Source organism: Microtus ochrogaster, unplaced genomic scaffold, assembly GCF_000317375.1.
Source record: "Microtus ochrogaster isolate Prairie Vole_2 unplaced genomic scaffold, MicOch1.0 UNK76, whole genome shotgun sequence".
NCBI lineage: Eukaryota > Metazoa > Chordata > Mammalia > Rodentia > Cricetidae > Microtus > Microtus ochrogaster.
In genome coordinates this window covers 1,373,932-1,401,363 of record NW_004949174.1, presented here as the reverse complement: position 1 = coordinate 1,401,363, position 27,432 = coordinate 1,373,932, and the positions used below count along the sequence as shown (strand labels likewise).

General features: G+C 48.2%; 1 protein-coding gene across 11 annotated transcripts in view; it reads left to right on the top strand.

Annotated features, from left to right (window-relative positions):
- The window catches only part of Nav2 (neuron navigator 2), a 625,974-nt gene that overhangs the window by 401,605 nt on the left and 196,937 nt on the right, over positions 1-27,432 (top strand). For all 11 annotated transcript variants that reach the window (XM_026777610.1, XM_005370351.3, XM_005370352.2 and 8 more), the window contains exons 3-4: positions 920-972; positions 24,024-24,096. In XM_026777610.1, coding sequence (XP_026633411.1) covers positions 920-972; positions 24,024-24,096 — 126 coding nt within the window. The remainder of the gene's footprint in view (positions 1-919; positions 973-24,023; positions 24,097-27,432) is intronic.

Below are 27,432 nucleotides of genomic sequence, written 5' to 3'. Positions count from 1 at the left end.
TGCTGTATCACCAGTGCCCCGCTATCATATACAAAGCACCTACTATGTGCCAAGCACTTTGCTGTTTCCAGTGCCCTGCCATCACATTTTTCATTGCTCCTCTTGAAGTAGGTGATATTATCTTCTATACTAGAGAAGGAATATATGGCCTCGAGAGGTTGAGCAGCATGGCTGAGGAACTCGAGTTGATGCAAACAAGCAGCATCAGTAGCTTTCTCCTGCTGCTCCCACTGACCTCTGTCTGCAGATACCCTGGTTGTATTTCCTGGGAATTCCTACTGCTGTGTGGTAAATTGTATTCACTGCAGAAAGTTGGCCCTTCCTTCCTCATTAGTACTTTGTCTCTATTTACTCCATGCACCCCGTTTCTTTTTTCCCTTCAGCCCTGATTTGCTGTGTGGTCTTGGTCAAGGTGCTCTGGGGTCTCACTCCATTTCCTCATTCGTATCCTCCGCATGATGTCAGGACAGCCAAGGCAACACTGGTACTTCTGGTTACAGCTGCTCTGAGCAGCTTTCATTTGGCTTCTGTCCCCCACCTGCTGAATCAGAAGTGGTCCAGTCCTCACAGAACCATGCTGTCCTTGTGGAGAGGCTCCAGTTAAATTGGTGTCTTTGTAGCCTGCTAAGCAATCGCAGCTAACTGTTTCCCAGGTCAGGCCTTGCCACAGTGTCCCCTCATGTCAGCGCAGTTGTCTCTACTTGAAGCGGTGATGACCTTGCCCCAGCTGTCCCCGGAGGATGGCAGCTTGATGAGTAAGTCTCCAGGCTTGCTCGATGCGGCTCCGCATTTTACACACAGCCTTGATCAGGCAGACCCTAGTGTGGGCCTTAGGACTTGCTTAGACTCAGGCGTTCTGACAGTCATTCCCGAATGTGTCTCTGCTGTTTGTTTTGCTAACTTGTGTTTCCCTTTACAGCGAACGACAAGATTGAAGACATCAATGGCTGTCCAAAGAACAGATCGCAAATGGTAAGTGGAGTGGGTCCATCGGTAGTGTTTGTGTAAGGCTAGCAAGCTGTGACTCTGAGAGACCCTACCAGCTTGAAAAACGTTCACACCAGAAGCTCCGCTCCATGGGGTTGTGCTAATTCACCATCAGCCACCCCCAAGTAGCTGCGCTTTCTGCTTCTGACACATTCGTTGTTAGCATTTATAAAAAATGGCCGTGACACCTGTATAGAGATTGTCAGGCTACAAAAATGAAACATCTTTTATATTGGAAATCATACAATGCATGCTCAGACGATGGACACTCTATGGCTCAAAGATCTGTGGCCATTTCTGCCTCGGTGGGGTGCAGAGATTCAGATGGGGTGGTGGGATCTTACGGATCAGTGTGGGACATATGGTTTGGTTGCCTGTAAGTGAGAAGGACCAAAGTCTGCACTGTGGTGGTCAGCGATAACTGAACGGTGGCTCAGCAACCTTGACTAGCGACATCCTCGCTAGTGAGATGCATTTAAGCTTTAACAATGTAAAAACTAGTTAGTCTGGTGTGTTCTTTCCTCCTGTTGCCAAGTCTTTGAATTCCTCTCTGTCACTTGTTGGGAGAATGGGGTCCTGTGATGTGGGAACACGGATTGCTACACTCAGAGAATGCATCTTGCCAGAGCCTGGTAGAATGTCTGAAAACCTGGGCACGGATTCGCTTCCAGAAATGTAAAGAAGGGCGTAAAATCAGTTTCCATCCCCACCCGACTCCTCACTGCTTGACAGGTGTCACAGAGATTCCGGAGAGCCTGGCATTTCTCGAGCTCTCTTTACTTTTCTGACATGTTTGTGTTCTGAAGAGTTCGACAGAAGGTAGCCTTTCTAGACAACTTTTTATAATGCACCAAGCCTCTTTTTATTATAAAGGTGTGTGTGTGTGTGTGTCTGTGTGTGTCTTGGAGTGTGATTTCCCAGTTTACATTCTGAAGCAAGTTTCTCTTGGGCGAGCCCCAGGAGGCCTTGTCTCTTTTTGTTTGATCCACAGACCAGCCATTCCTTATGTAGGAAAATCCCCAGACAGAACTCTGAGAACTGTTCTGACTCTTGGGAAGCCTTGGCTGCTATTTTTACTAGTGCTCCTGCAGCTGTCTAGTATATTAATAATTGAAAATTTTTGGACCCTAGAAGACTTCATTTCAGTGCAAGCATTTTCCATACACAGGGCTATCTTCATGAAAGAGAGGCATTCCTTCTTTCTATGACAGATGTCAGCACATTGGTCCTAGCTCGTTGTCATGTGTGTAGAGCTGACATTCGAAGGTAGGCAGCCTTTTATTTTATTTGGCACAAATGTATTTTCTGCACTGTTTATTGGAGATGCTGCTTGTCATTAAAGTCTACTTTCAAGCTTCGAAAATATCACCATCTCAGACTCTTCTGTGAAAATTTATTTTTATCTGCAAATGTGTTTGTTATAAACACTATCACAGCAGCAAGGCAATCCTGTGGCTTCCCCTCGGCTATGTTCGTACTTGGAGGGGGGCAGTGTGGCCTTTTTTTCTTTTTTAGAACAGCAATATAAAATTCTATAATTGCCTGTGATAATTGGTTACAGTCTGGAGTGGGGACGCAGACAAAGTCTGACAGCAAACGTAGCAGAGAAGGGTCTAGCAAAGATGATGTGAGTCTCGGAAAATGAAGCATGGATGTGGTAGCCATTCTGCTCTGTTGAAGATGAGGAGGATGCTGATGTGTACAACAAGGATGTTGTCCTTTACAGTGACATAAAACAGTGACAAATGCATGAGACAGGGCTACCGGGTCACTTAGGAAGAGAGGTGTTGCCTTGACTGACTGTGTATGTGTGTGTGCATGCATGCATGAGTGGGTGCGTGACATCTGTGTAAATGTTCAGACAGTTGAAATATTTGTACTCCTGTCAAATATAATTTGAGAGTATGCCAGCTACGATCTCTAGGTTCCTAAAAAGCTAATCTCCCTGTCAGGCATCATCATCATTGTCATCATCATTATTATCATTTTGTGGGTATGTTTTTTTGGTTTGGTTTTGGTTTTTGGAGATAGGATTTCTCTGTGTTGCCCTGGCTGTCCTGGAACTTGCCCTGTAGACAAAGCTGGCTTTGAACTCACAGAGATCTGCTTGCCTCTGCCTCCCAAGTGCTGGGATTAAAGGTGGATACCACCACTGCCTGGCACACATTATTTAGGGTGATCAGTGATGACCTTTTGCTGTTGTTTTGGTAGAGGGAAAATTACAGACAGTGAGATGAGACCTTATAAGGCTATTCTACAGGGAGGGTGAGTGACTTTCTCCAAAATATAGAAAAGGAATATCCACCAGGAGTCTTTAGCAAAGCAACTAAAGAAAAGCAACTGTTCCAAGAGGGGGCTAACACGTCAGCTGGTCAGTGAGCTTTAGGAAGAACAAACCTGGAAGAGAGGCCCCTTTCCCTCCCTTCCAATGCTCTCCCACAGGCTGGCCAGGAGCTCTAGTTTCCTCTCTAACCACACTCGGAGCCTGCTTTGAGACCCACTCTCTTTTTAAAGCACAGAGAAGTGAGAACACTAGAAAATGGGCTGGAATTCCAGGGGTAGAAGCATGTAGACAAAAGGGACATAGCATTGCCTCCTATTGGCCTGTCTGTCAGCCAACAGTCACAGTATGTCTCTTGGTGCCAAGCCCTGAACTAAGCCAGGAGAGTAGCAAGCAGCCAGATGTGGTCTTAACCCACAGGACAGTCAGATGAATGGGCAAGGGAACAGTTAGAACACCAGGACTCTAGCCCATCCCACCCCAGGGCACTCGTTTCTAAGGCAGGTACCTGGGAAGGCTGCAGTAGTTGCCAGCCCTTCTGGCTGCTCTGCAACATCTACCCTTGCCCTGTTGTGCCCATGGTGACAGGCGGGGCCTGGAAAAGACTAAGGTATGGCAGATCTCACAGACATGGAGGACTGCTTAGACCTGGGAGAAGCCTGCTTCTGTTTCCACCTCCAGATTGCTGCATCTGGGGCAGCCCCACAGTAAAGCTTTCTGAAGGAAAAGATCCAAGACCTTCAGCTGAATGGCAGTTCAGCCCAGCAGGAAGGAGTCATTGACTTCTCCCGTCAGCATCAGCATGTGTCTGGGTGGTGTTTGGTTATAAGCCCTTCCATTCCTGGTTGGCTGTGGCTTCCATGGCGCTGCCTTGGCAGGCAGAAGCATAGGCACCAGATCAGTCAGTACTGTCCCCAGGACGCAGCCTGATGCTCACCCTTCAGCATTCATGACCCTCAGTGCCCAGCTCTTGACATTATTGATAAAGCGAGGGCTTCACTTTTCCAAAGCAAACCTGACCTCATCTTGTTTTTATGGAGTCTGTTAGCTTGCTTCAGTCTGGCTTTGAAGCTTTTGGGGCCAAATCCTAGGACATAGATCTCCAGAAACAGCATTCCCTGCCCCAACCCCCATCCCCTTCCCCCCACCAAACATATCCCATTGACCCTTAAGTAAGCTGTGTGTGCGTCAAAGCTGGCCGAAATGTTTTGGCTGTATGATGTTGCCATGGCGACAAAGGGGGCATCTCTTTGGTTTTCAGATGATTTGTTCAGCAGAATTAAGTGTTAGTTTGGAAGGAAAAACATTGCTTGGAGCTCAGCCAGGGGGTGCTGAGCAGCCACTGGGTTCTCCTTCTCGCCTGTAACTCGGTCCCCATGAGACCTCCGGGCTCTGTTCCCTGTGGAGCCTTAGACTAGTCAGTGGTAGGCTGTGGTTTTCTCTTTTAATCATTATTTTAAGCAATGTGGCTTTCTGTTCTCCTTTGGGGGAGGCATGGAGAAGGACCTTTTAGAAAGGGGACTCAGGCTTGCTTTTCCCTCCAGTCAGGCCACTTTTCCAACTGCCCACTGGTGCCTCTGTGGCTCTCTGGCTTTCTCCTGGAATACTTAGACCAAGGACTGCCTGGGGTACGAGCCAGGGCAGATTCAGCTCCTTCCTGCTGTTCTGTGCCCTAGAACTAATCGTTTAATCTTTGAAGATTCCAGTTTCCTGTCCTCTGAAGTGGGAATGATAATAGCACACAGCTCATAAAGGTTTTTTGTGTGTGAACTAACGGGGCCATGAATATCCTGATAGTTGATAATAATTAAAATGGTGAAATACACTAAAGCAGACAGTGTTTGCTCCATGGGCTGTTAGAGTACTGGGTAAACATCCTTCCTCAGTTCACTTCCTTGCAGCTGGCAGGTGATCTCCCTGTCTCCTTGGCAGTTTCCATGGTGATGATGCTGATGCCATCATTTTAGTGGTTCATGTCTTTAAGGATGTAGAACTCTTGAGACATTCTCAAGTGGTAGAGACCCAGAATTTTGCATATAGCTTAGTAGAACATAGATTCCCAGAGGTTGGACCATTGTCCTCTTGTGGCTCTAGAGACCTTAGGCTAACCCAAATTCTTCCCCCTTCTTAGACACTGCTCCTGACTCTGCCCTCTGGAAAATGCTAATACCCAGGGTGCAAAGACAGAGTCTGCACTTAGGTACAGACGAGGAGATGGCAGGACTTTGCAAGCTTCTCCAAGCTCCATGGGAAGAACTCCTGCCCAGTGTTCTGTGTAGAACCCCCATTCACAAGTGATAAAAGCAGAATTGATGCTACAAGAGGGGTGGACAGCTTAGGGTAGGCCTACCCTGACCAACCTTTTCCAAGGCCAGTACCTGGAGATACACAGTGATGGAGCCAAGGAAGGAGGAAGGTGGTACCAGGCCTCGGGGCCAAGGTAACAGGTGCCAGTTCTGATCCTCCCCCATCTCTTTCCTCTGTGATTGGATTAGGGCTTCTTGTTTCTTCTGACCCCTAAAGTTGCAATGCACATATACATCTTGAGGTCACTCACTGTCCCAAGTATGTCATTTAAGCTCTGAGGACTGGTTTCTGTTGATCACCTGGACCAGGACAGTACCTGCTTGGTAGCATTGCTTTACAGTTTCCACAAGATGATCATGTGCTGAGCATGGGGTATCACTCATCCTGTTAGTTCTTTGGATGATGAGTCAAGGTAGGCAAGTTCTTACAGAAACACACATTCAGCATAGTGTCCAGCCTTCTTAACAGTGTGGCCCTGTTAATCCACTTAGTTTTAGCTTCTCACTTTCTTCTCTGGACCATGTGAGAAAGAAAAAAACAACCCTCCCCCCCCCAAAAAGAAAACCTCAGTAAGCAAGCATCGATTTACGCCTCTGGTACCACATGCTAGGAGCCCATCTAGTTGTGTACCGATCTCAACACTGTTGTGGCTTTTCTCATTGCTATCACAAATGCCTGACAGTGGCAGCTAGGCAGGGGACCTTACCTGGCTCGAAGTTTGAGGACACAGTTCATCATTTTGGGGAAGGCATAGAGGTGGGAGCTTAGGACATCTGGGTCACACTGTTCCTGAATTCAGGACGCAGGGAAAGATGAATGTTGGTACTCAACTCACTGTCTCCTTTTTCTTTAGTCTGGGACCCCAGCTGATGCAATGGTGCATAACCTCACCTAAACCAGTATAGAAGCCCCCACCCCCCGACACAGAGATGCCCTTGTTTCTCCGGTGATTCTAAATTCCATCAGTCTGGTAACATTGGCGATCAGCATGACTTTAAGGTGGAGGGATGATTTTTAATCTTTATTTGCACATGGAGACCAAATATTTGGGGAATATTTGTTGAAGAGTTGTGATCTTCACTGATGTGGAGAAGGGGCATAATAAAAAATGGTGCTGTCCTACACCAGTCCTTGTTCTTCATGTGTACGGACCTTGGAGACAGGCCCGCAGGCTTAGCTAGGAGTTACCAGGAAGGGAGGGAGGGTTCTGGGTGTTTCTGGGAAAGGCCTGAGGTGACCTGTCACTGAGAACTCATATGCTGCCAGGGGCAGGTGGCCCCTAGTTGAGATGCCTCTGGGCGCCAGGTCTCTCAACCTCATTCTCTACAGGGCCTCCTGGGCCAGGAGAAGGACATCTGCCACCAGATCAGATTTCTAGGCACAGTGACCAGGAGGCCTCCAGGCAGCTGCCAGCAAGCCAGCAGCCTGTCTTGGGAGTGTCTGAGATCCTTGGGCAGCTGAGTTGCTTCTGCACCAGGCTCCTGGGTCTATTTTTACGTGGCCTTAAGGGCACACACATGTTACAGAACCGTGAAGGTCCAAGGGAAAGCTCAGAGGCCACTCAGAGTTTATAGCAAAATAGGAAGAAGCCAGGACCAACAGCGGCAGGCAGCATCCATGGTTTCCCACCCAGTGGCCATTCCTCCGTGCTGGTGGTCGGATTGTGCTATGACATTTTAAAGGTGGTAGCAGTCTCTATGTCTGTCTCTTTGCCTTAGACCTCTGTTTGTCTTTTTTTTTCCACTAAGGTTTGTTTTTATTTGTGTGTGTATGTGTCTGTGTGTAGATTTGTGGATGAGTGAGCAAAGGTGCCCAAGGAGCCCAGAAGTGTCAAATTTCCTAGAACTGGAGTTACAGGAGGGTGTGAGCCTCCTGACTTTGGTACTGGGAACTGAGCTCAGGCTTCCTGAAAAAGACTATTAGCTCTCCATTCTTCTTCTGCACACGTGAGAGTAGCTAGAAAGCCCCCAGGATCCAGTTACTGTCCCCTTTAGTTCCACTGATGGACACCTCAAGGTGTATGAGGAAGGCTGGGAGTGGTCAGGTTTTGTACCTTGATATGCATTGTCTGGTCTCCTAGGATGACCTACTGTGTGTCCCCTCTGGGGCAGCGAGGGCTTTAATTCTCAGGTCAACTGTTTCCAGAAGAGTTGATGTAACTAGGTGCCTGATATTTGTGTGTGTGCATTTCCCAGAGCCATCCTTCTAGGAGATTTGTATCTCACCTGAGCTACCCAAGCCTCTGTAGGTGAGATGATTGACACACAGCGGACGTTCAGTACATGTCTGGAAGACAGACAGACAGACAGACAGACAGACAAAGGAAGGAGTTGGCACAGGTGTGTTTGTGATAGGAGGTCTGCATGTATTATTCCTGTTTCATCACCTTCAACTAGGCAGCAATGGGCATGCTGGGTATCAGGGTGGAAGCTCTTTGTAGGAGTTTAGGAAAATTTAGCAGTGTCCTAGAAACTTCTTTTCCTTCTCTTAATTCTTCCTGGATTGATCTAGAAGACTTGGCTAGGAAATGCCGCTAGTCAGGACAGGTAACTCATAGCATGCTGAAGCATCCCTGTGGGATGCTGCCAGAGACTAACACCGAGATGGCAAGGATGACAACAAGCCAGCATTCTAAGATGAGCCCTGTCCGGACGCTGCGGTTCATTATAGTCTCCTGACAGCTTGCGGGATGAGGAGTGTATTTTGTTCATTCTATTAAGTTTAATGAGGAATTCGGATGCTGGGCTCTGCAGGGCTGACCGAGTGTCACAATAAAGAGCATCCATCCCCTCCCTTCTCTCCCACTGCAGAGCCATTGTTCCTAGTATTCTACTGTTTTCGTATAGTATTGAACAGGAAACACACGCTGTACACACTGTGTGCTGAACAGTGTGCTGTAGACACCTTGGGTTGTCTGTTTTTGTATAGCCTATGGAGCCAGGCATGGCACTTCCACTTTATAATGAAGGAAACTGAGGCAGACAGCAGTTGAATGACTTGTCTGAGGTCACCTAGCTCTAATGACCGGCACTCTGAGGCTCACATGCCGGAAGCCTGACTCTAGCACATCCCTTCATTATCGCATGTCCTTGTATGTGGACCGTGATCAAAGAAGGAGGGGAACTGACTGCAACACAGTGATGGAAACACAGGCTTCACGGAGGCAGAAGCAGAGGCTCAGGATGGGGAATTATTCAGTGGGAAGGAAAGTCAGGGCAAAGAAAGACGAGCATGGACTGTAATGGGCAGGACTGCTTGGTGTGTGAGCTGGGCTTCACTCTTATAAAAGAGAGAGAACGGAAGCCCTAGGCAGGCTACCGGAGGAGAAGGGGCTGGTGTAAGGGGTGCATATCAAGTGTGTATCAGATGGGTGTCCCCATGACATGCCACCTCCCCACTCCCTATTGATCTGTGCAACGAGGCGTTTCTCCATGCTCAAAAAATAGGTACCCAGTGAAGTAAGGCTGAGCAAGGACCCCGCATTGACGTGGCATCCTGATCCCTATGACCTGAGCACATGCTGTTATGCAGGCTAAGGACTGTAACGTGAGATAGTTATCTGGGCAGACCCTGGGGTGGGCACCAGGATCCTCTACGAGGCAGGAAGTAATAGGCTTTGGAGACAGAGGAAGGGGCCATGAGCCATGGAATTTGGGGGCACTAGGAAAACATCCTACTGTGGAGGCTGCTCAAATGGACACAGCCCTAGAGCACAAGTGACCAGAGCTTGTGAACTTAGCTCTCCGAGGCCAGTTTGGGACGTCTGACCCACATAAAGTAATGTGTGGTCGAAAGCTGTTAAGCTTGTGATAGGTGTTAGGTTGGGAACGTAGGTCCCAGTCCCTGGCATCTATCCCAGCCCCCAGGCCTGGTCTGGACTTCAAATCCCAGCAGGCCAGGTCCTGACCCCTCCCTGGGGGTGGGTCAGGACCACTCCCCAAGGTACTTAAGTGATCCCCCAAAAGAAGAACATGTGGTGTCCCTTTCTTCCTCCCTGGGGTGGCGTTCCTGCAGCTTCCCTGTTTTCCCCTGGGGCCACCCGAGAACGCAGATCTCCCATTAAACCTGGATATTTCTTAATTTTGGCTTGTTTTGATTTGGCTTGATTGGGAATTTTTGCGTCGTCAGGGAGCTGATATTAAAAAATATTCCTAACATTAGGAGCATCAGAAAGCTAACACAGTGACTTACCAGATCAGAAGGGAAGTTCTGGGGGTTCTTGGCCACCGCTAGCCAAGGCTGACTTTTCTGGGAGGTGCCTCCCCTGTTTGCATACATGAGGAAGGAGAGGAAGGAGCTGCAGGCAGGAGGCCTGTAGAACAGTCATAGTCCATTTCTGGCACATTCTCTCCCCCCCTCTTGCCCCTGCATCACAGGTACCTCAGTCTCTGAGCAGCCATGGAAGGCTGCGCCATTTCATCTGAGCTCCCAGAGCTGTTGCTGATGGATACAGTTCTTCTGCAAATGTAAACTCGGGTGGGTCACGCTCCGCAACTCATGTATGTTTGTCTTGTAATTGACATGATGTTTAAGCCATTTTTATGAGAGACCGATCATATTTTATGTGTTATTAAATAACTCCAAGGCTCTGTCTCTCAAGTAGCCTGTTTTCCATCTCTTTGCCTTGCTCCTGGCATTGGGCTGTCCAGGTTACACGTGTTCAGCTCGTATTTCTCAGATGGAAGAGCTAAACTGTGAATGATCTGACCACTTGGGGACTTCTCAGAGGCAGACACAGATTTTTACGGACTGTAATACTTTAAAATGCTTGAAGTTTTTTTCCACGTTGTTATAGGTCAAGAAATCCTCCCATCCATATGTTCTCTTACAGTTTCACTTAGCTCCAGGTTGTTTTTTGTTTTTTTGTTTTTTTAATTTTTTGAGACAGGTTTTCACCATGAAACCAACTGGTCTGGAACCCACAAGCCACTCTGGCATCATGGCTCACATCACAGTTAAAAAGGTGTTTGAAAAGACACCAAAGTAACAAGTTGTTTTGGCTTGGCTAAGCCTCTTAAGCAAGGCTTCTCAAACTTCAGTGAGTATGAGGAACATGGCAAGTGGAAGGTTCTGGACCCAAACCTGCAGCTTTTTTACCTCAGGGGTCTGGGAAGAGTGGAAAAGATGACCACCTTTACAAGTTCCCAGAAGATGCCCAGGCCACCAAGCTGGCAACCCCCTTGCCCCACATTGTCTTAGAGTCAAGAGAAAAGCCTCAGCTGGGCACACACATGTAATTCCAGTACCTCAGGAAGTTGAGGCAGGAGGATTGCCTTGAGTTCAAGGACAGATTGAGCTATGTAGCAAGACTGTGTGAAAAAAAAGAGATTTTTTTTTTTCAGAAAAAGAAAGAAAAGAAAAAAGAAAGCCCCTCCGGGGATGTACCTGTTCAAATATACTCTTGAGCATAGTATCTAGCCATCATGGTGTTCCAAATGATCTAAGTTGACAGTATTTCCAAACGTCTGCTGAGGTCTAATCGAGTGCTCTTCTGGGAGACAGTCTTTAAGAACATGGCACATTCTAAGCTGATGGGGTCTGCCTCGGACCTATCTGTGGCTTCCCTACAGCCCTAGTGTGACTTGTCTACAGCCGTAGTTGCTTGGTCTCTAGGACCCTTCAGTTATATCCTAGATATATTTCAGGGTCCTAATGTATGTCTGTCTGTCTTGTAATTCCCGTGACATTTAAGCAAATTTTGCAAGAGACTTATCACATTTTACATGCAAACAATCCCCCAAGATTGTTTTTGTGTGTGTGCGTGTGTGTGTGTGAATGCACGTGCATGTGTGCAGGGTGTGCATGCACAAGCTCGCATGCACTTGTACCATGATGCATATATGGAGTCAGAGGACAAACTTGCAGAGTATAGTTCTCTCCTTCCACTGCATAGATTCTAGAGATCAAACTCAGGTCAGGGTTTTCAGGCTTTGCAGTAGTCAATATACCTGCCTAGCCATCTCACTGGCCCCCGGGTTGTATGACAATAACAAAGCTTTGTAATATAAACAGGATGTTTTCAGCTCTTTAGCTCACTGTGTTCCCTACTAGACATAAGCGGTTTTGCAGGCCAAACCTGGTCAATGTTCAAGGGAAATCTGAGGGGGATATTCCTCCCGCATCTCTCTGCCAGTCCTGGGGTGTTGAGAAGGGTAGCTGCTAACCTGGTGCTTAGGGAGGCACTTGGCGTATGCCAGGACACTGGCGCAGGGGTGGGGTGGGCTGTGCAGCGTGCCTCAGGCCTTTCTGAGCAGAATAAGAAACCCAATGATGATTTATAAGCATTTGGATCATGGTTTGTATAAAAGCCATCTGGGCCCCGTGCTTGGACCCACCTCCCTGCACATGCCCTCATGGGGTTCTTATGTTCCGCCTAGCATCAAAGGACTGGTTTTTGTATGTGTGGTTTTTAAATTTTTTTTAATTTTCTTTTTATATCTCCATGTAGCAGAGCTTAGCGTGGAATGCCTGCTTGCTCTCACTGGAGCAGAGGTGCAGGATGGTGGCCTGCAAGTCTCAAGTGCAGGGTCAGCAAGACTTAAAAAAGAAGAAAAGAAGCCTAACTGATGTTTTCAGTTAAATGAGAGTGATAAAAATTGATTTACTGCTTTGGTGGGAAGATGATCCATCAGGCAACAGTGAGTTAGCTCTTTATGGGAAAAATTGGCTATAACTGGGCGGCAGCTACTCCCTCTGGGCAGGTGTGACTGGATTTGTGACTATCACCATCTCTACTTATATTCCCCCTGCACTGTTAAGGATCAAACCCAGGGTCTTATACATGTCAGGCCAGTGTTCTACTACTGAGCTACACTCCTTGCTCCTCATCCTCCGGTACCAGCCTCTTCTATACGTTTCGACTCCCCTCAACTATTACATCCTTGCAAGTGTAATGAACTTAAGGAATCCTGCTCCTGGTCCCCTTGTAGTCTGAAAGATCCTTGTTCCAGAAGCATTTTGATTTGGGAAGGATACTGTGAGTTTATTTTCTATTGCTGTAATAAGATACACTGACCAAGAGCAGCTTAGAGAAGGAGGGGTTTGTTGGTGCCTGGTAGTTCCAGAGCGATGGGGAAGCCATAGTGGCAGGGGCAGGAGGATCACCTGGCAGCCAGAAAGCAGAGAGATCACATTTCATCCCACACAGGAAGGAGAGAGAGAGAGAGGGAGGGAGGGAGGGAGGGAGGGAGAGAGAGAGAGAGAGAGTTACAGTAAGGTTCCATCTCCTAAAGGCTCCATAACGTCGCCAACTGCACCACCAACTAACTGGTCGCCAACTGGGGACCAAGTATTCAAATGTGTGAGCCTATGGGAGACATTTCTCATCCAAGCCACCACAAGCACTTATACATTTTTTTTTCAGGGATTTAAATTGCCTCTGCTTCTGAGGGGTTAAAATTCTGGCAATGAACTTAAGAACCTCTTAGAAGGAAGCTACCTTTCTCCAGGAGGTGTCCTTTTAGGGAACAGGATGGGTTTGGCCTGGATGGATGGAGCTTTCCCAAGTTGCCTTGACACATTGCTGAAGACATAGAGTGGGAAATTGAGCCAAAGAAGTGCTCAGTCCGCCTTGTTTTCTTAGACAGTGTTGTCTCTCTTAAATGTCTAGAACGTACCAAGTAGAGTCTGGACTGGTAGATAAACTCGTGACATGACCACTGCATGGTTAACCGGAAAGTTTTTATTGTTGATATGTGAGAAGAGCCAGAGGCATATGGAAAAGTCCAGAGCAAAGAGAGAAAGAAGTAGGACTGGACATGGTCTATCTGTGAGAAAGGAGAAGAGCAGGGAATAGAGACTAGAGAACACACAGTGAGAGACACAGAAGCAGAGGGAGGCATAGCAAGAAGAACGGGGTTCTAAGGAGAGTGAATAGCTGCGGAGAGGGAGACGCCTTCTGAAGAGCAGAAGATGGGGAGGAGGTAAGAAGGGGTACTTGCAATACTGTTCTGGAGGCCAGCGTGAGCTTTGATATTCTAATAGGCACCACGAATAGGCATTGTCCCTTCTGTCAGAAGTAAGGGGAATGATTCCTTTTGGTAGAAGGGAACCCATTTCACAAGTTCCTGAGGAATGATGGCTTTTATCTAACCACCAGAAATTGTCCAGGTTGAGCTCATTTCTGGTATATTTGGACTGCCTTTTGGGCTTGGGGAATTTGAGTTTCCTTTGGACCTTACAGCCCAGGGGTCTACTTTCCTCTGCCTCTTTAATGCTGAGATTTCAAGGGCCTGGCACAGTGTCTAGCTTCTTCTGGTTTCTGGAATTGAACTCAAGTCTTCATGTTTACAAATCAGACCTTTTACCAACTGAGCCATCTATCTCCTTTATCCTTTGATCTGTCTTTATGTATTGCGTGTAACTCTTCTTAGGAGAAGACAAGGACTTTGGGGGATTTGGTTCTCATTTTCAGATTCTACTAATTGCTCTGTTTATTAGTTGGTGTAGAATAGACTGTTTCACCATCACCCAGCAGTTTATCTTGTCTTTGGAGTGGACATGGGGAGTAGACAGGATGCTGTCTTCTTGGTACTTTGAAAAAGAGGGGACAACACATGAAATGGTTAATGTTTTGTTTTCGTAATAAGCATGAATTTTTAACAGCAAGTGGAAGTTTTATTTGGTTCAACTGGATGCTTGCACAAAGCTATAAATAGTAACAGAGATTAGCATTCTATGACAAGCCAAACACTGTCACTGTTTCCGCACAGGTGCACCAGGGATCATGTAGCCTTGGGAAACTCAAGGCTGTCCTGCAGTGGAGACCTTCCATGTCCAGTGTATTTTCCTTATTCAGTGACCGCAACATGTCTCTGACATGCTGGGTCTTCCAGTAAGCAGGGTTAAGAACTGTTTCAATTATTAACACTATTTAAATTATTTTTGTTCTCATAGTTTCTGACTGGGTGGCATGTGTCCTTAATCATACGGTAGAGTTTGGAAGTGCTGGCCAGACCTAATTTCTTGGTATGGGGCATCTTGCCTGTGACTTGCAAAATTCCCAACTCTAAGCTAGTGATTAGCAGTGGTATAAAAATCAAATCCAACCCCTCAGCTATACCTGCAAACAGCTTTTGGTATAAAATGTAGGTGTGCCCTCTCATTGCTCTGTTATTCTGGCTTGTTGTAGCCTGTGGTACAGGATCACAAGCGTGCAAAACTACAAGAAGACTCAGGGACTGGTGAGCTTGTGACTAGCTCTAAGTGTGTAAGTTGACTCATACATTGTTGTGACCGAGTTTACGGAGTGTCTGTTTACTTGGATGCTTGGTGCATGCCCAGTAGGTTGGCTGTTCCCTGAGGAAAGACAGCATTGTTGCTTGTCACTGTGCCGTCTGCATCTAGGTTAGGGCCTAGAAGAGAGCAGATGGTTAGCTGCTGCTTCTTAAGGACCCCGTGAGACCTCTGGGTTCTAGTTACTTCACCGACAAGATTCTTCTGCTAGTGTCCGCTGTCCTTTGCTTCCTCATGTTTGAAGAACTGGAAGTCATGATTTTTCGGTTAAAATTACTGTCTGGGTTTGTTCCTTCTCTCTGAGTAAAGCCAAACGTCTCTGCAAAATACTAATTTTTAAATGTCAATTTGCTCTACTGAATTAGCTTTTCCATTGCCGTAACAAATTCCTGAGATGATCAGCTTCCAAAGAGAAAAGTTTCACTTGGGCGCGCTGGTTTGGAGCTTTTACTCCGCACCTGATTTACCCTGTTGCTTCTGGGTCTCCAGCAAAGCAGCAGGGTATCATGGTGGGGAAGTGTGCAACAGAGCTAAGCCCTCCTCCCTTCAAGGTTACCATAAAGTAAAAAAGACTTGGAAAGGCAGCATCCACCTGGCCCCTTTAGCATAGCCCCCTCCCCAGTTTCTAGACCACCCACGAGGCCCTATATTGAATGGCGCCACATACCAATAGCTCTGGCTGGGGTGTGAAGCCTTCAGCTCATTTCAATGACATTTCAGATCCAAACTCTAACAGTCATTCACATTGTATACGATTCCCATCTTTGACTTAATTGGCCCATCTGTCGATCACTGCTCCTGCTGTGTCTTTGATTCTCAGGGATTTGCTTGTCTTAACAGCTGAAAGTTTGTGCCTTTGACAGACAACTCCCTGTTCCTGCATCCTCCAGCCCCTGGTAACCCACAGCCTGTGTGAGATTCGCCAGGATGGCCCCTTAGCCTTCCTCCGTTTTCTGTTTGTATTTTGCTCCTCACTTGGAGTTCTTGACTTTTCAGAGTGCCAGCAGTATTATAGTTAGCTTCAGCTGTCAATTTGACACAAACCTAAAATCACTTGGAATCTCAACTAAAAGACTGAACAGACCTTGCTGGCCTATGGCCCTGTGCCCTGTCTGTGAGGCATTTTGACCCCTAATTGATGGCAGGAGGGCCCCGCCCACTGTGGGTGGTGCTATCTCCTGGCAGGTGGACCTGGGATGCAGTCTAAATGAAGCAGGCAGTCTACTTCAAGTCCTGCCTTGCCTCCCTTCATGATGGACTGTAACCAAATAAATCCTTTCCTCCCCGAGTTGCTGTTGGTCAGTGTTCAGTCACAGCAACAGAAAGCCAACAAGAACGGGGACGGAACGGGAGCAAGGGAAGGAAGAACTGTGCTCTGACTGAATGCAGCTCAGAGCATGGTTGTGCTGTGTGAGGGTCCCCATCACTACTAATGGCTTGTCTCTGCTTACAGTGCCACCGTCTGTAAAAGCAGGCAGAGCTCAGCTCTGGGGATCCGCTCTGGGAGTCTCCAGAGTGAAGATTGGTTTTAGCACCTTTGTCAGGCTCAATTTGTTTCAAGGGGAGATTTGGAAAGTTGGAAAACCCTAGGAAAATGAACTAGTCTAGCAATTGGAGACACAATGGAAAAAGATAGTCACCGGAGGAATTTGAGAGGCTTGGTTTCAGTGTCTCCCCGTCTAGAATTTTCGTATCCATATGGACTTACCCATTTGCTAAAACATCAGAGAGACTCTTATAAAGTTTCCTCTCTTTTTCTTTCCCTCCAAGGAATTTTTGACAGCATCTTGGAAAGTTAAAGTTATAAATATTATAAATGGTATGGTAGATAATGTTGCCAAGTTGCAAGAAAGAGCTGGGCAAGGCAACAGAGCAGGAAGGAAAACAGTCGGACATGGAGCCGTGCGCCACACCCGGCCCATTCCCACTTTCTCAGGCTTTCCAGTTTCGAGCCCACTGTGATAGATAAGTTCTCTCTGGCTCTGAAGCAGCTTCCATACCTGATGACAGTGGCTGGGGCCTGAGAGTAGAGCTTAAGTTGACTTTTTTTTAGGTTAATAAATTAGCTGGGCATGGTGATTTATGCCTATAATGCAACATGCACACACTATTAATCAGTTAGAAATAAAAGAGACTCTAAAAAGAAAGAAAACAAAACAATAATAACAACTAAAAAAGGGACTAGTAGGGACTGGAGAGATGGCTCAGCAGTTAAGAGCACTGGCTATTCTTTCAGAGGACCCAGGTTCAGTTCTCAACACCCACATGATAGCTCACAACTGTCTATAATTTTGGTTCCAGGGCACCTGACACCCTCGTGCAGGTAAAACACCAATGCATGTAAATTAAAAAAAGGGGGGGTCACTTGTTTGTGACAGATGATTGTGCATCTTTGATAAACCTGGGCTTTCAGTTTTCATATACGGTGCATTGATTGTCCTGATTACAAGCTATCCATCTCAGATATGAATGTTTCCTCGAGTCCGGCTACTCTGCCTAGTGTTGGTTCTTGTCAGCTTCTCTGGGATAGAAGACCGGAACTGTCCCACCCATCTGTCCATGGCTTTGTGTACATTAACATCCTGAGATGCAGAATGACAAACCCTCCAGGCAGGCAGCAGCCGGCTGATCTGCAAGTCAGGCCCAGATGCTCCCTGTGTTTTTCTAACTAGGAAATGATGGACAACCAAGGTGTGGCGTGAGCCCTCACTTCTGAAGCCTCCTTCTAAAATAAAAGACTCTGTGTGAGCCCTTCTGGGGTTACACTGACATACGTGGGAGAAATGAAGCACGGCTGGCAGAGCAGGCGCTTGGCACATCCCCTTACGTGTACAAGAAAGACAACGCCTAGGGGCCCAGTGTTTAGGAGGACATGTCCCAGAGTATATATAGTTTGTCTTTTTTTTTTTTTTGAGTAGTCTTCTTCTTTTATCTAGGTATCTTTATAAACAGGCATCGAAATGTCCCTTGCCTTGTGTGTCTTGGGTCCTTGGGAACCCTGAGAAAGAATAAGAAGACAGATATACAAATGCACACACACACACAGAGGAAGACAGAAGTCTGGAGGGCTGTGCGCCTGCTCATAAAGTGTCACTGAATTGTGTATCATGTACAGTGCACGGAGGAGGGGTGAGCAGTCTCAGGCTGCAAACATCCCAGAGAAGAAAGCTGCAGTTGCTATTCGTACACACTGATCAGTCAAGTGTAAGCACTTGAACTTGGGCAGGGAGGCTTGGCCTTTCTGAGCCTGATCCATATGAGGACTGGCTTCCTCAGCATCCCATGAGTCTGCAGCCTGAGTCCTTAGCATGGCCATTCCCATGTCAACAGATGCACATTCACTCAAGATTTGGCTCCCTCGGAGCTTTCTCTGCTCCCTGCAGAAATGAGGACAGGTTATCAGAGGAGCATGGTAACCTTTAGGTAGGAAACATTCCTTTAACCTGAAATCAGATGTTGAAGGCTACTTCTGTGCCTCCGCATCTGCCTTCTAGTCTATAATCTCTAGAACTTCATGTGGAGGCTATGGCTGGAGCCATACTCAACACTGAATAGCCCATCCCCAGGCTCTGCTAGGAAAGGTGTGGCTGCAGTTGCCTTGGTGATGGAAAAGTCCTGCCTTCCTTCCTTCCCCACCTCTGCCTCTTCCTTGGCCTTAACACACTTAACATCCTTCAGTCAGCGAGTGTGACGTTCCAACCGTGTAGTGATCCCTCTCAGGGCTGTGTCAGTAAATTTGTGTGTGTGTGTGTGTGTGTGTGTGTGTGTGTGTGAGTGTGTGTTTGTGTGTGCGCGTGTGTGTATGTGTGAATGCAGGTGTCATTTGCCACAATGCATGTATGAAGAGCAGAGCTGTGAGGAACTGGTCTCCTTCCACTGTGGGATCCAGAGCTGACACTCAAGTCATCAAACTGTATTGCAGAGGCACCCTTATCTGCTGAGCCATCTTGGCAGTCAAGTGATGGCTAATTTTGATGGCAAGTAGCACCATCAGGAATGAAGAGCCCTCTCTCTCCTCTGTCTCTCTCCCTCTCTGTCTCTGTCTTTCTTCCTCTCTGTCTCTGTCTCTCTCATGCACACAAGAAACCATTTGAGCTGATACATAAATTTTAGACGTCACACTGCTTTCTGAGTAACAGAATTTGCATATTCAAACCTAGCCTTGCCCAGGGCCTGAGTATCTTGTGATTTTTTTTTTTTTTTTAATAATAACATGATGTGGCCTGGCTTGACCCTGATGCAGTAGCCCCTTGCCCTCTTCTGAAGTGGAGAGCACCAAGGGGCACAGTGAGAAGCTTGTGTGGACTTGGTATGGCCAAGGCCCCATTCTGCCAAGCTCCAGAAGAGGCAGACATCTTTGCTTGCGCTCGGCATTTTCGTGCGCTTTGCGCTCAGCTCTGCTGGTATTCGGAGAACGATGTTGCCATGGCAATTGCTACAACAGATGGTATTTGATCACTGTCTAAGCTACGGAGGAGACAGACAGCAGTACTTCCTCTGAGGCTTGCATGTTTGTTAGCAGGAGACCCAGGCAGGCCTTAGTCAGAACTGAAATAGGAGTTTTTTCACTTGTTTCTCACTGCATACCCCAGGCTGTCCTGGAACTTGCTTCATAAACCAGGCTAGACAGATATGTTCTTGCTTCTGCCTCTTTGAGTACTGGTCTACAGGATGGACTTCTGAGTATGGAGACAGACTAACACACACGCAGCCGTGGAAGCTGTCCTGTCAGGTTGGAGGTGATGACAGACGGTGAGAAAGGCCTGCTCAGGGTGGAGGCTGCGGCACATTTGGCTCCAAACAGTGGGATTCTGGGGAAGGCATCCTGGCCTTCACCTGTTCCTTTATCCTGCCCCATTCTTTAGATATTCACCTTCCATGTCTAGGCCGTATGATGGTTCCTCTGTTGGGCTTCCAACCCCAGCTGATGCTGCCCACCAGAGCAAGCTCTTGACCCATCTCCATGGCAACAATTACAAAAGCCTTCTCACCCAGCCCCAGCCCCCACAGACAATCCTGGAATGTCAGACTTCACACAGATTTGTTTTCTTTTAGCTAATTTTGGAAAGCAGTTTATATTGGCCACACCGTGCTAATGAATAGTTCTGGTCCTATTTACATACTTTTCTTGTTAAGAGTCTCCTCTCCCTCCTTCCTCTGCTCACACTGCGTATCTGGATCACACATGAGCCTCTCTAGAGATGGCACGAGGGCATCTTCGCCCTGTAATGAGCACTGAGATGCTGCCGGGGTGGGACAGTGGCTTGCAGGCAGCCGCGGAGCTGGATGCGTCATCCGTGCTGTATCTGGAGGAAAACCTTAAGGTAACTTGTAATCACGAGAGGACCGGGATCAAAGCGGTAGGCTCTGCTTCTGATCTCATTCCAAATGAAGCCTGCGGTTACAATCCAGGCCTGATCCCTGCCTACTCCCCAGCCTCACTGTGTTCCTGGGGTGCAGATGAAAAGAGTGAGGGTCCCAGCCCCCTTGTCAGGAGTGATTTCTAGCCCCAGAAGAACGTGATTAGAGAGTGGATTTGTGACTTGAGGAATTTTTTTTCTTAACTGCTCTTGTGCAGAGTTCAGGGCATCGAGGACAGTTTCAATGTACTTGTGGGCTTGTGGGTGACCTTTACACCGTGGCCCAGTTTTTAATTTTTTTTTTATCAGACGTTTTCTGGGAGTGCAGTTCACCCTTCTGAATGTTGTCCCTTGGGTTTTCTTGGTGCCCTAATGCTTCCTGCTCACCTAAGGGAAGAAGTTTCATATGCTTCCCCAATTCATGTGCTTTGGGGGAAGCCAGGGTGGGCGTGGAATGGTTCTGGATCCCCAAGAGGGAAGGTTGTGTGACTGCAGATCCCTGAGACAGACAGGAGGGTTTCCTGGGTGCAGACCCCATCCCTTTCATTGACCTGGGTGATCCTGGTCCAAAGCCTGGCCTTAGTTTCCTTGTCTCCCTTTCCCCGTCATGTGGCCCTGACTGAAATCGGTGGCATCCAGAGACTGGAGCCCAGCGATCAACAGGCGCAAGCGAGGCTGACTGGCTGAGGACTCTCGGCCTCAGCACTGTTGGCGTTCTGACTGGGACTGGGTAACCCTGCCCCAGAGAGGGCAGTCCTGTCATTGACCTCAGCCTACTAACTAGATGGCTGTTGACACCCCACCTGCATTATGGCATCCCCAAAACGTCGCCCAGACAGCAATGTCTTCTGCCCTACCCTTTCTCCCCACCCAGTGAAGGAATGGGGATGAAACCATGAAATTCTATGAAAGAATGATGACCTTCAAAAAAAACTAAGGAGAGAATGCCTATTTATAATGGTGGCCTACGTAGACTTAGTCGTTCTTCTCATAGACTTAATGCTATAAGGAATTCCAGCAGATAGCCGATTGACATGTGGTAAGGCTAGCTTTGCCAGAAGGGCCAGCTGTGTGCTGCACATGATGCATGTGTGTGCACTGAGTGTTCTGTAAATGTGAGGAGTACCTGTGTTGCCTGATCCTCGGAGAGAGAGCTCCAAGGAAGTGCAGTGTTGTAGAGTGAGTGCTTTCCTAAAGTACCCCCCCCTTCCCGTAGTTCCACATTGTTATCCTAGTACCGAAGTATTTAGCCTTATTACATGACCCTTTCTAGCATAAGCATTAACTGTACCACTTTTAATTTTTTGCATAAGCAAAAATTCAGTGGAAAACAGCTTTTCCCTTTCTGTTTCCCCACTCGGATATAATTACCTAAGCGTCTCTCATCAGCCTCATGCGAGAGAAAGATCTTGTACTAAAGAAGTAGAAGTATAGAAAAAAGGCGCGGAAGTGTGTGGGTGCACAGTACTTCTATTTGGTTTTTAGGATTTATTTTTATTTTATATGTATGATTATCGACCTGCATGTATACATGTACTCCACATGTGTTCCTGCTGTCGACACAAGCAAGAAGAGGCCGCCAGATCTCTTGGAGCCAGAGTTTCTGACAGTTGTGAGCTGCCATGTAGGTGCTGAGAACCGAACTCGGGTTCTCTGGAAGGGCAGCCAGTGCTCCTAACCACTGCTCCATCTCTCCGGTTCCTGTCTTTTCAGACAGGAGCTCATCTAGTCCAGGTAGGCCTTCAGCCTCCAGTTCTCCTGCTTCTTCCTCCCAGGCACTTGGGTTATAGGAGTGTGTCATAATACTCAACAAATTCCATACTTTCGTTGTGGTTCCAAAGAAATTGTGGCTTGAGCAGGAGGAGGCTGTATGTACGTGCAGGAACCAGCCACTCCAAAGACTGGGGCGGAAGGCTTGTTTAAGGTGTTTGAGTTTGTCCTGGGCCACATAGTGAGAGCCTCTCTTTAAATAAATATGTGTGTATGTGAATATATATCCGAGTATGTAGCAGTGCTTCTTTGTGGGTCTGCAGCCTCCCATTAAGTGTTTTGCTGTACAGATATCAGAAACAAGTCTTCGCAGGCGGTATTTTCTCTGATGATTTTCTCTTACAAGCAGGATTTTGTAATAGGGTAAAGCAGTTTTGGGAAATGTAATTCTTATTGTACTTACAAATGGGAGCAGATTGCTCCCCCACACCATGTGCCCAGGGTAAGGCAGTGATTTCTTCCTTTCCCCTCCCCTCCAAGATGATAAGACATGGTGGCCTTAGGACTATACAGCAGCAGAGTGCCTGGGAGAGCCTTCAGGGCTGGCTGGGTGTCCGGAAGGAGAGGGAACCTGAGTTTTTTGTTTTGTTTAGTTTTGTTTTAAAGTTCCTGGAGAGAGTGTCTTCAAGCTGGGGTCTGTGTGGGCTCTTCTAAGATGTCACGGTGTCAGTCAGGTGTCCCAGGGCCTATTACGTAGCTAAATAGCGAGAGCCACCATCACTTTGAGACCATGATAAAAGAAAGCATGGGATGTGTTGGACATTCTGATGTACACCAGGAATCCAAGGTCTCAGGAGGTGGATGAAGCTTTGCCAATGGGTGGAGGAGGAAAGGACTGGAAGAGTGGCCACAAACACAGAGCCGAGCTGTCTTTGGATTAGAGATATTGAGAGAAAACACTCCAGCTGGCTGTGGCTGTGGGCCCCCCTATCAAGACATTGCCTGGGAATGGGGAGAAGGGCAATGTGTTGGTTGTGAAAGGCAGTCCTTCGTTTAGAATAAACTCCGCGGCGGAGTAGATATTGGTTTGAGTGCACACAAACCTTGAAGGTGTCTGAGAAATCTTGTTGCAGGAGTTAGTGCAAATTCTTTTTTTTTGGTTTGGTTTTTTGAGGGAGGGTTTCTTTGTGTTACCTTGACTGTTCTGGAACTCACTGTGTAGACCAGGCTGGCCTTGAACTCACAAAGAATCACCTGCCTCTGCCTCCCAGTGCTGGGATTAAAGACATGCCTCACAACTGCCAGACTTTTTTTTTTTTTTTCTGTAGTGCAACTTCTATAAAGTTTAGAGATAGCTAGATCTGGTCAGAAGGGATTTCTTTTACTTTTGGTCACCAGAGACAGTCATAGACAGAGCCTGACTATTCTTCTTTAAAACAAAAAGCAATTAGCCCTGACAGCTGAAGTCAAATCAGACCTTTGGGAATGGCCTAATTGCTTTTTTGTTCAAGGCCTGTCATCCATGTGCCTTTGGCCTTGGTGTCAACACTAGCACATAGGAGCAGTCTCCCAGATCCTGACCTGTGACTCTATCCTTCTCACCGAAAGGACAAAGGACGGCAGTACCCCCAGAGGTCATGGGTCTCTGTGGTCACCTGCAGCGCCTGTCAGGCTGAGAATTTTGTGGGTAAACACTGATTCCTGCTGAAACTGCCACCCACCACTTGGACACTTGGCCGCCTACATCTTTTCTGACTGGGACTTTTCCCAGCAGCTGGAGGGCGGGTAGGTCTAGGGTGGCTCCATCAGTTCCATCCCCACCTCTGTGTTACTGGCAACTGCTCCGGTTCTGAGGCTCACACTGTGGGGACATTGATCAAGATGAGAGATCTCATTCCACCCTGGTTATTTCTGGCATCTGAAAGCAATCCAAGGCCTCGACTTCTGGCACACCGTGCGGTGGGGATATTAAGTAACCGCTTCCTGTGAGTACAGACACCGCTTTGAGGGTCCTAACCTTCTCCATTTATCTCATTGGCTGTTTTGAGTGCATTCTGTTTGCTGTTGGTTCCTAATGAGCATGTCTGGAGATAGCTGAATGTGTATTCAATGTGTCCTGTGTTGTTTTTTTTTCTCCCTTCTAGATTGAAAACATAGATGCCTGCTTGAATTTCCTGGCAGCTAAGGGAATCAACACCCAGGGGCTGTCTGCAGAAGGTGAGTCAGAGCCCACGCCTTTCCATCATTATTAATGCCCACCTGTTACCTAACAAGTACTTGCTGCAGTCAAGACCAGGGGTGCTGGTGGGCTGTCCTGGTTGGGTGCCCTTTCAGGCAGAGTTGAGGATGTTCACTTTCTGACAGCTCACAGATCAGTCCAAGAATTCGGCCTGGTGTGCACGCCACGGCTGCATGCCACAGAGGGTGTGGGAGGAGAGGAGCTTGCTGCTCCAGTTGGAGAAATGCCTGCTTGGGCAACACCGTTTCCCACTCCTGTAGCGCAGCAGCAGGTTCTCCACCAGGCGTTATGTGTGGGAAAGAGAACGTGCAAGCACAAGACAAAGTTCAACCAGGGGAGCCGATTAGCCTTTAGTGGTAGCGCCTTGACCTTGCTCTTGAGAACAGGGAGAGCGAGGTTTGTGAACACGCGGCCACATTTTAACCTCCTGATTAGCTTTTAATTAACCTGGATTTGGTGACTAATTAGCACCAATAGTGTCTGCTAGAGGTTTGTTGTCGGGTGGGGTCATGGTTTGGAGTGGGCTGGCCAGGATTATCTGCCTCCTCAGGCAGCACCTCCACCTGGAATCGCCCTTGGTCTCTGTCTCTCTGTTTCGTCTTTCCCTCCCTCCCTCCTCCCCTTCCCCCTGTTTGTAAACACAGGCAGCTGCCAGCTCTGAAGCTGCCATAGGCCAGGCATCTTCCCAACCTCATTAGGCTGCATCTGCCTCCGGTTTTCCCCGGAACAGGTAGAGCCGTTGGGGCGTTCCAATTGCTCCTCCTAGCATAGCAGGAGTGTGCGCTGAAAAGATGTAGGGGAGCATTGGCCCTGGGAGTTGGGGTGGGGCTGAGGGGAGCAGTGAGGCCGGAGTCCACAAATGGAGCAGGTAAGTTTGCAGACCCTGTCGGTTCTCCATGGGACTATGTCTTGTCTCTGCCAAGAGGTGAAAGATTGGATCTTCTGGCTGTGTTTTTGAGCCGTTGTCTTCTCCATGTTGGAGGTGGGGGGGTCGTCCATGGCTTCTGGGCATAGTGTGCCTCTACATGGACTGTGTCAGAAAGGGGTTAGCATTCTCCTTTTGCTAAGCCTGGCCTTGGGAGGCCACCCTGTTCCATGAGTCTCGGGAGTAACTTGGCCAAGCTTAGTCTCCGGACTTACAGAAGGATTCCTAGAGGATTGCCCTGCCTGGGTGCTTGTTGGCCTCATCTCTGTGAACTTTGTGTTCATTGCTGAGACCTACAGGGTTCAGCAGCAGACTGCAATTCAGAGAACAGGATCGTCCCCTGTGCTATTCTTGTGCTGACCAGTAGGTGGCAGAACATGTTCCTCTTGGTGTCTGGGAATGGTGTGGGCTTCTGTCCTCCCAGGAGAGCATCTGCAGGAACTTCTACAGAGTTGTGCTCTACAGTGACATGCTGACCATGCAGTCTCGCCTTCTCCCTTAGACCTGGAGGTGATCCCTGGCCACTTACCGGCTGTCTATTGTCTGTCTTGTCTGCTTCGTTTTTTTTGGGACTTGTGGTTTACTGATGGAGAAACTGGCTGAGAGCTGTTCTGAGTCGGGCTGGAGACATGGCTCAGGGGGTGAAGTTCTGCTTTGTGTGAGCTTGAAGACGTGAGCTGGAGCTCACAGAACCCATATATAAAACTGGCCGTGGCATCCCATCCATGCCTGGAAACGTAGTACTTAGTGTTGAGAAAGATAGAGGATGGTGACAGCAGGATCTCTGGGGTTCTCTGACCAGATAGCCAATCAGCAAGCTTCAGGCCCAGTGATGATGAGAGGCCCAGGTAGCCAATCGGTAAGCTTCAGGTCCGGTGATGAGGGGAGGCTCTGTCTCAAAAAACAAGATGAAGAGAGATGGAAGAAGTCACCAGAGGTTGATCTGTAGCCTCTACACTGGCTTCTACATCTGTGGCTCCCCCACCATGCATCTGGACACACACGTGTGCACACAGACATACACACCACACACACACACAGGTGCATGTACACAGAGAGATTGTGAATGACATCTCTGGTAGGTGCCTCTTCACCCTGGAAAAGCCAGAGACACAACCCTGTCTCTGAGAAGGCCCCCAGGCTGCCCAAGCAGGGCATCGGCCTCTGTTAGCTGCATTGGACACCACTTCCTCAGGCGCAACTCCTTGTTGTCATAAGCAACTTGCAGACCCAGGTACCCAGGGAATACCCAGGGTGCCCAGCCATCAATGAAATATACCTCATTCTTGACCTCTGCTTCTCCACCCCATGAGAGGATGGATGGACTCGGGGCCAGGAAGAACAAAGCCCAGGTATCCTCAGAAAGGCCACCCCCACTCCCTGGGACAGGTTGTCAGATATGACAGGTGGAGTCTGGAAGGAGGACGGGACAGGGCAGATCTTGAACATCACTCCAGGGCAGGGCAGGGCAGGGCTTAAACTGGCAGGCTCTGGCACATCTCCAAGAGCCAAGAGATGGGCCCGAGCCTCAAGGGCACCGAGAGTGCAGGAGGCGTGGGCCGGATACCCACTCAGACCAGCAACATCTCTGTGGACTATCGCTGCAGCCACTGCCCCAGGCACCCGCTGTCTGGGCCTGCAACAAAGGCTCAGTGTGGCTCTCTAAGGGCGGGTTGGGGCAGGCCTGCACTACCGCGGCACGGCAGGACAGGTGCACAGGGCCCGCCCATTCCTGTGCCAGCTGTAATCACTGGGAAAGGGTGGGGATGCATCTGGGGCTTTCCAGCTGCCAGCGTGCCGCCTCTGAGGAGGTGCCTCGGGCTCTCGATTAGCTTCAAAAGGAAAACAAAAAACATTAAAGCTGCCTTATTTTTTTAAACATTATGATGCCTTTCTGACATTACAGGTGACCATAAACAGGGACAGAAGCAAGTGGGAGGCCCGGGACTCAGCAATCACAGGCGTTCTGCTAGGTGACTCCTGAAGGAGCGTGTGCTTTTGAAGTGACACCATTGCCAACCTGCTCCTCCTCTTATCTTGGGTGGGGCTGCAGGAAGTCTCTCTGGACCCTAGGGGTGCAGGGAACAGGTGGAGTGTGTCTGTTCACCAGCATCCGCACATCATCAAGTGTGGCACCGAGTGGCAGCTTCTGTCCCCACGGGTCTCCATGGCTTCTGCTTCTGTGCTTTAGTCTCACCTTCCCCACAGAGAGTGCCATTGCTGGGACACAGGGCCACCAGAATGTGTGGTTGAGGGATCCAAGGCAGTCATGCAGCCAGCTCCTCTGCCAGAGCAATGCCACAGACCCACAGGGCAGACAGGATTTAGATGAGAGTCTCACAGTTGTCATCTGCAGTAGCCTCCCCCTTAATGCTTTGACTCAGAGGTT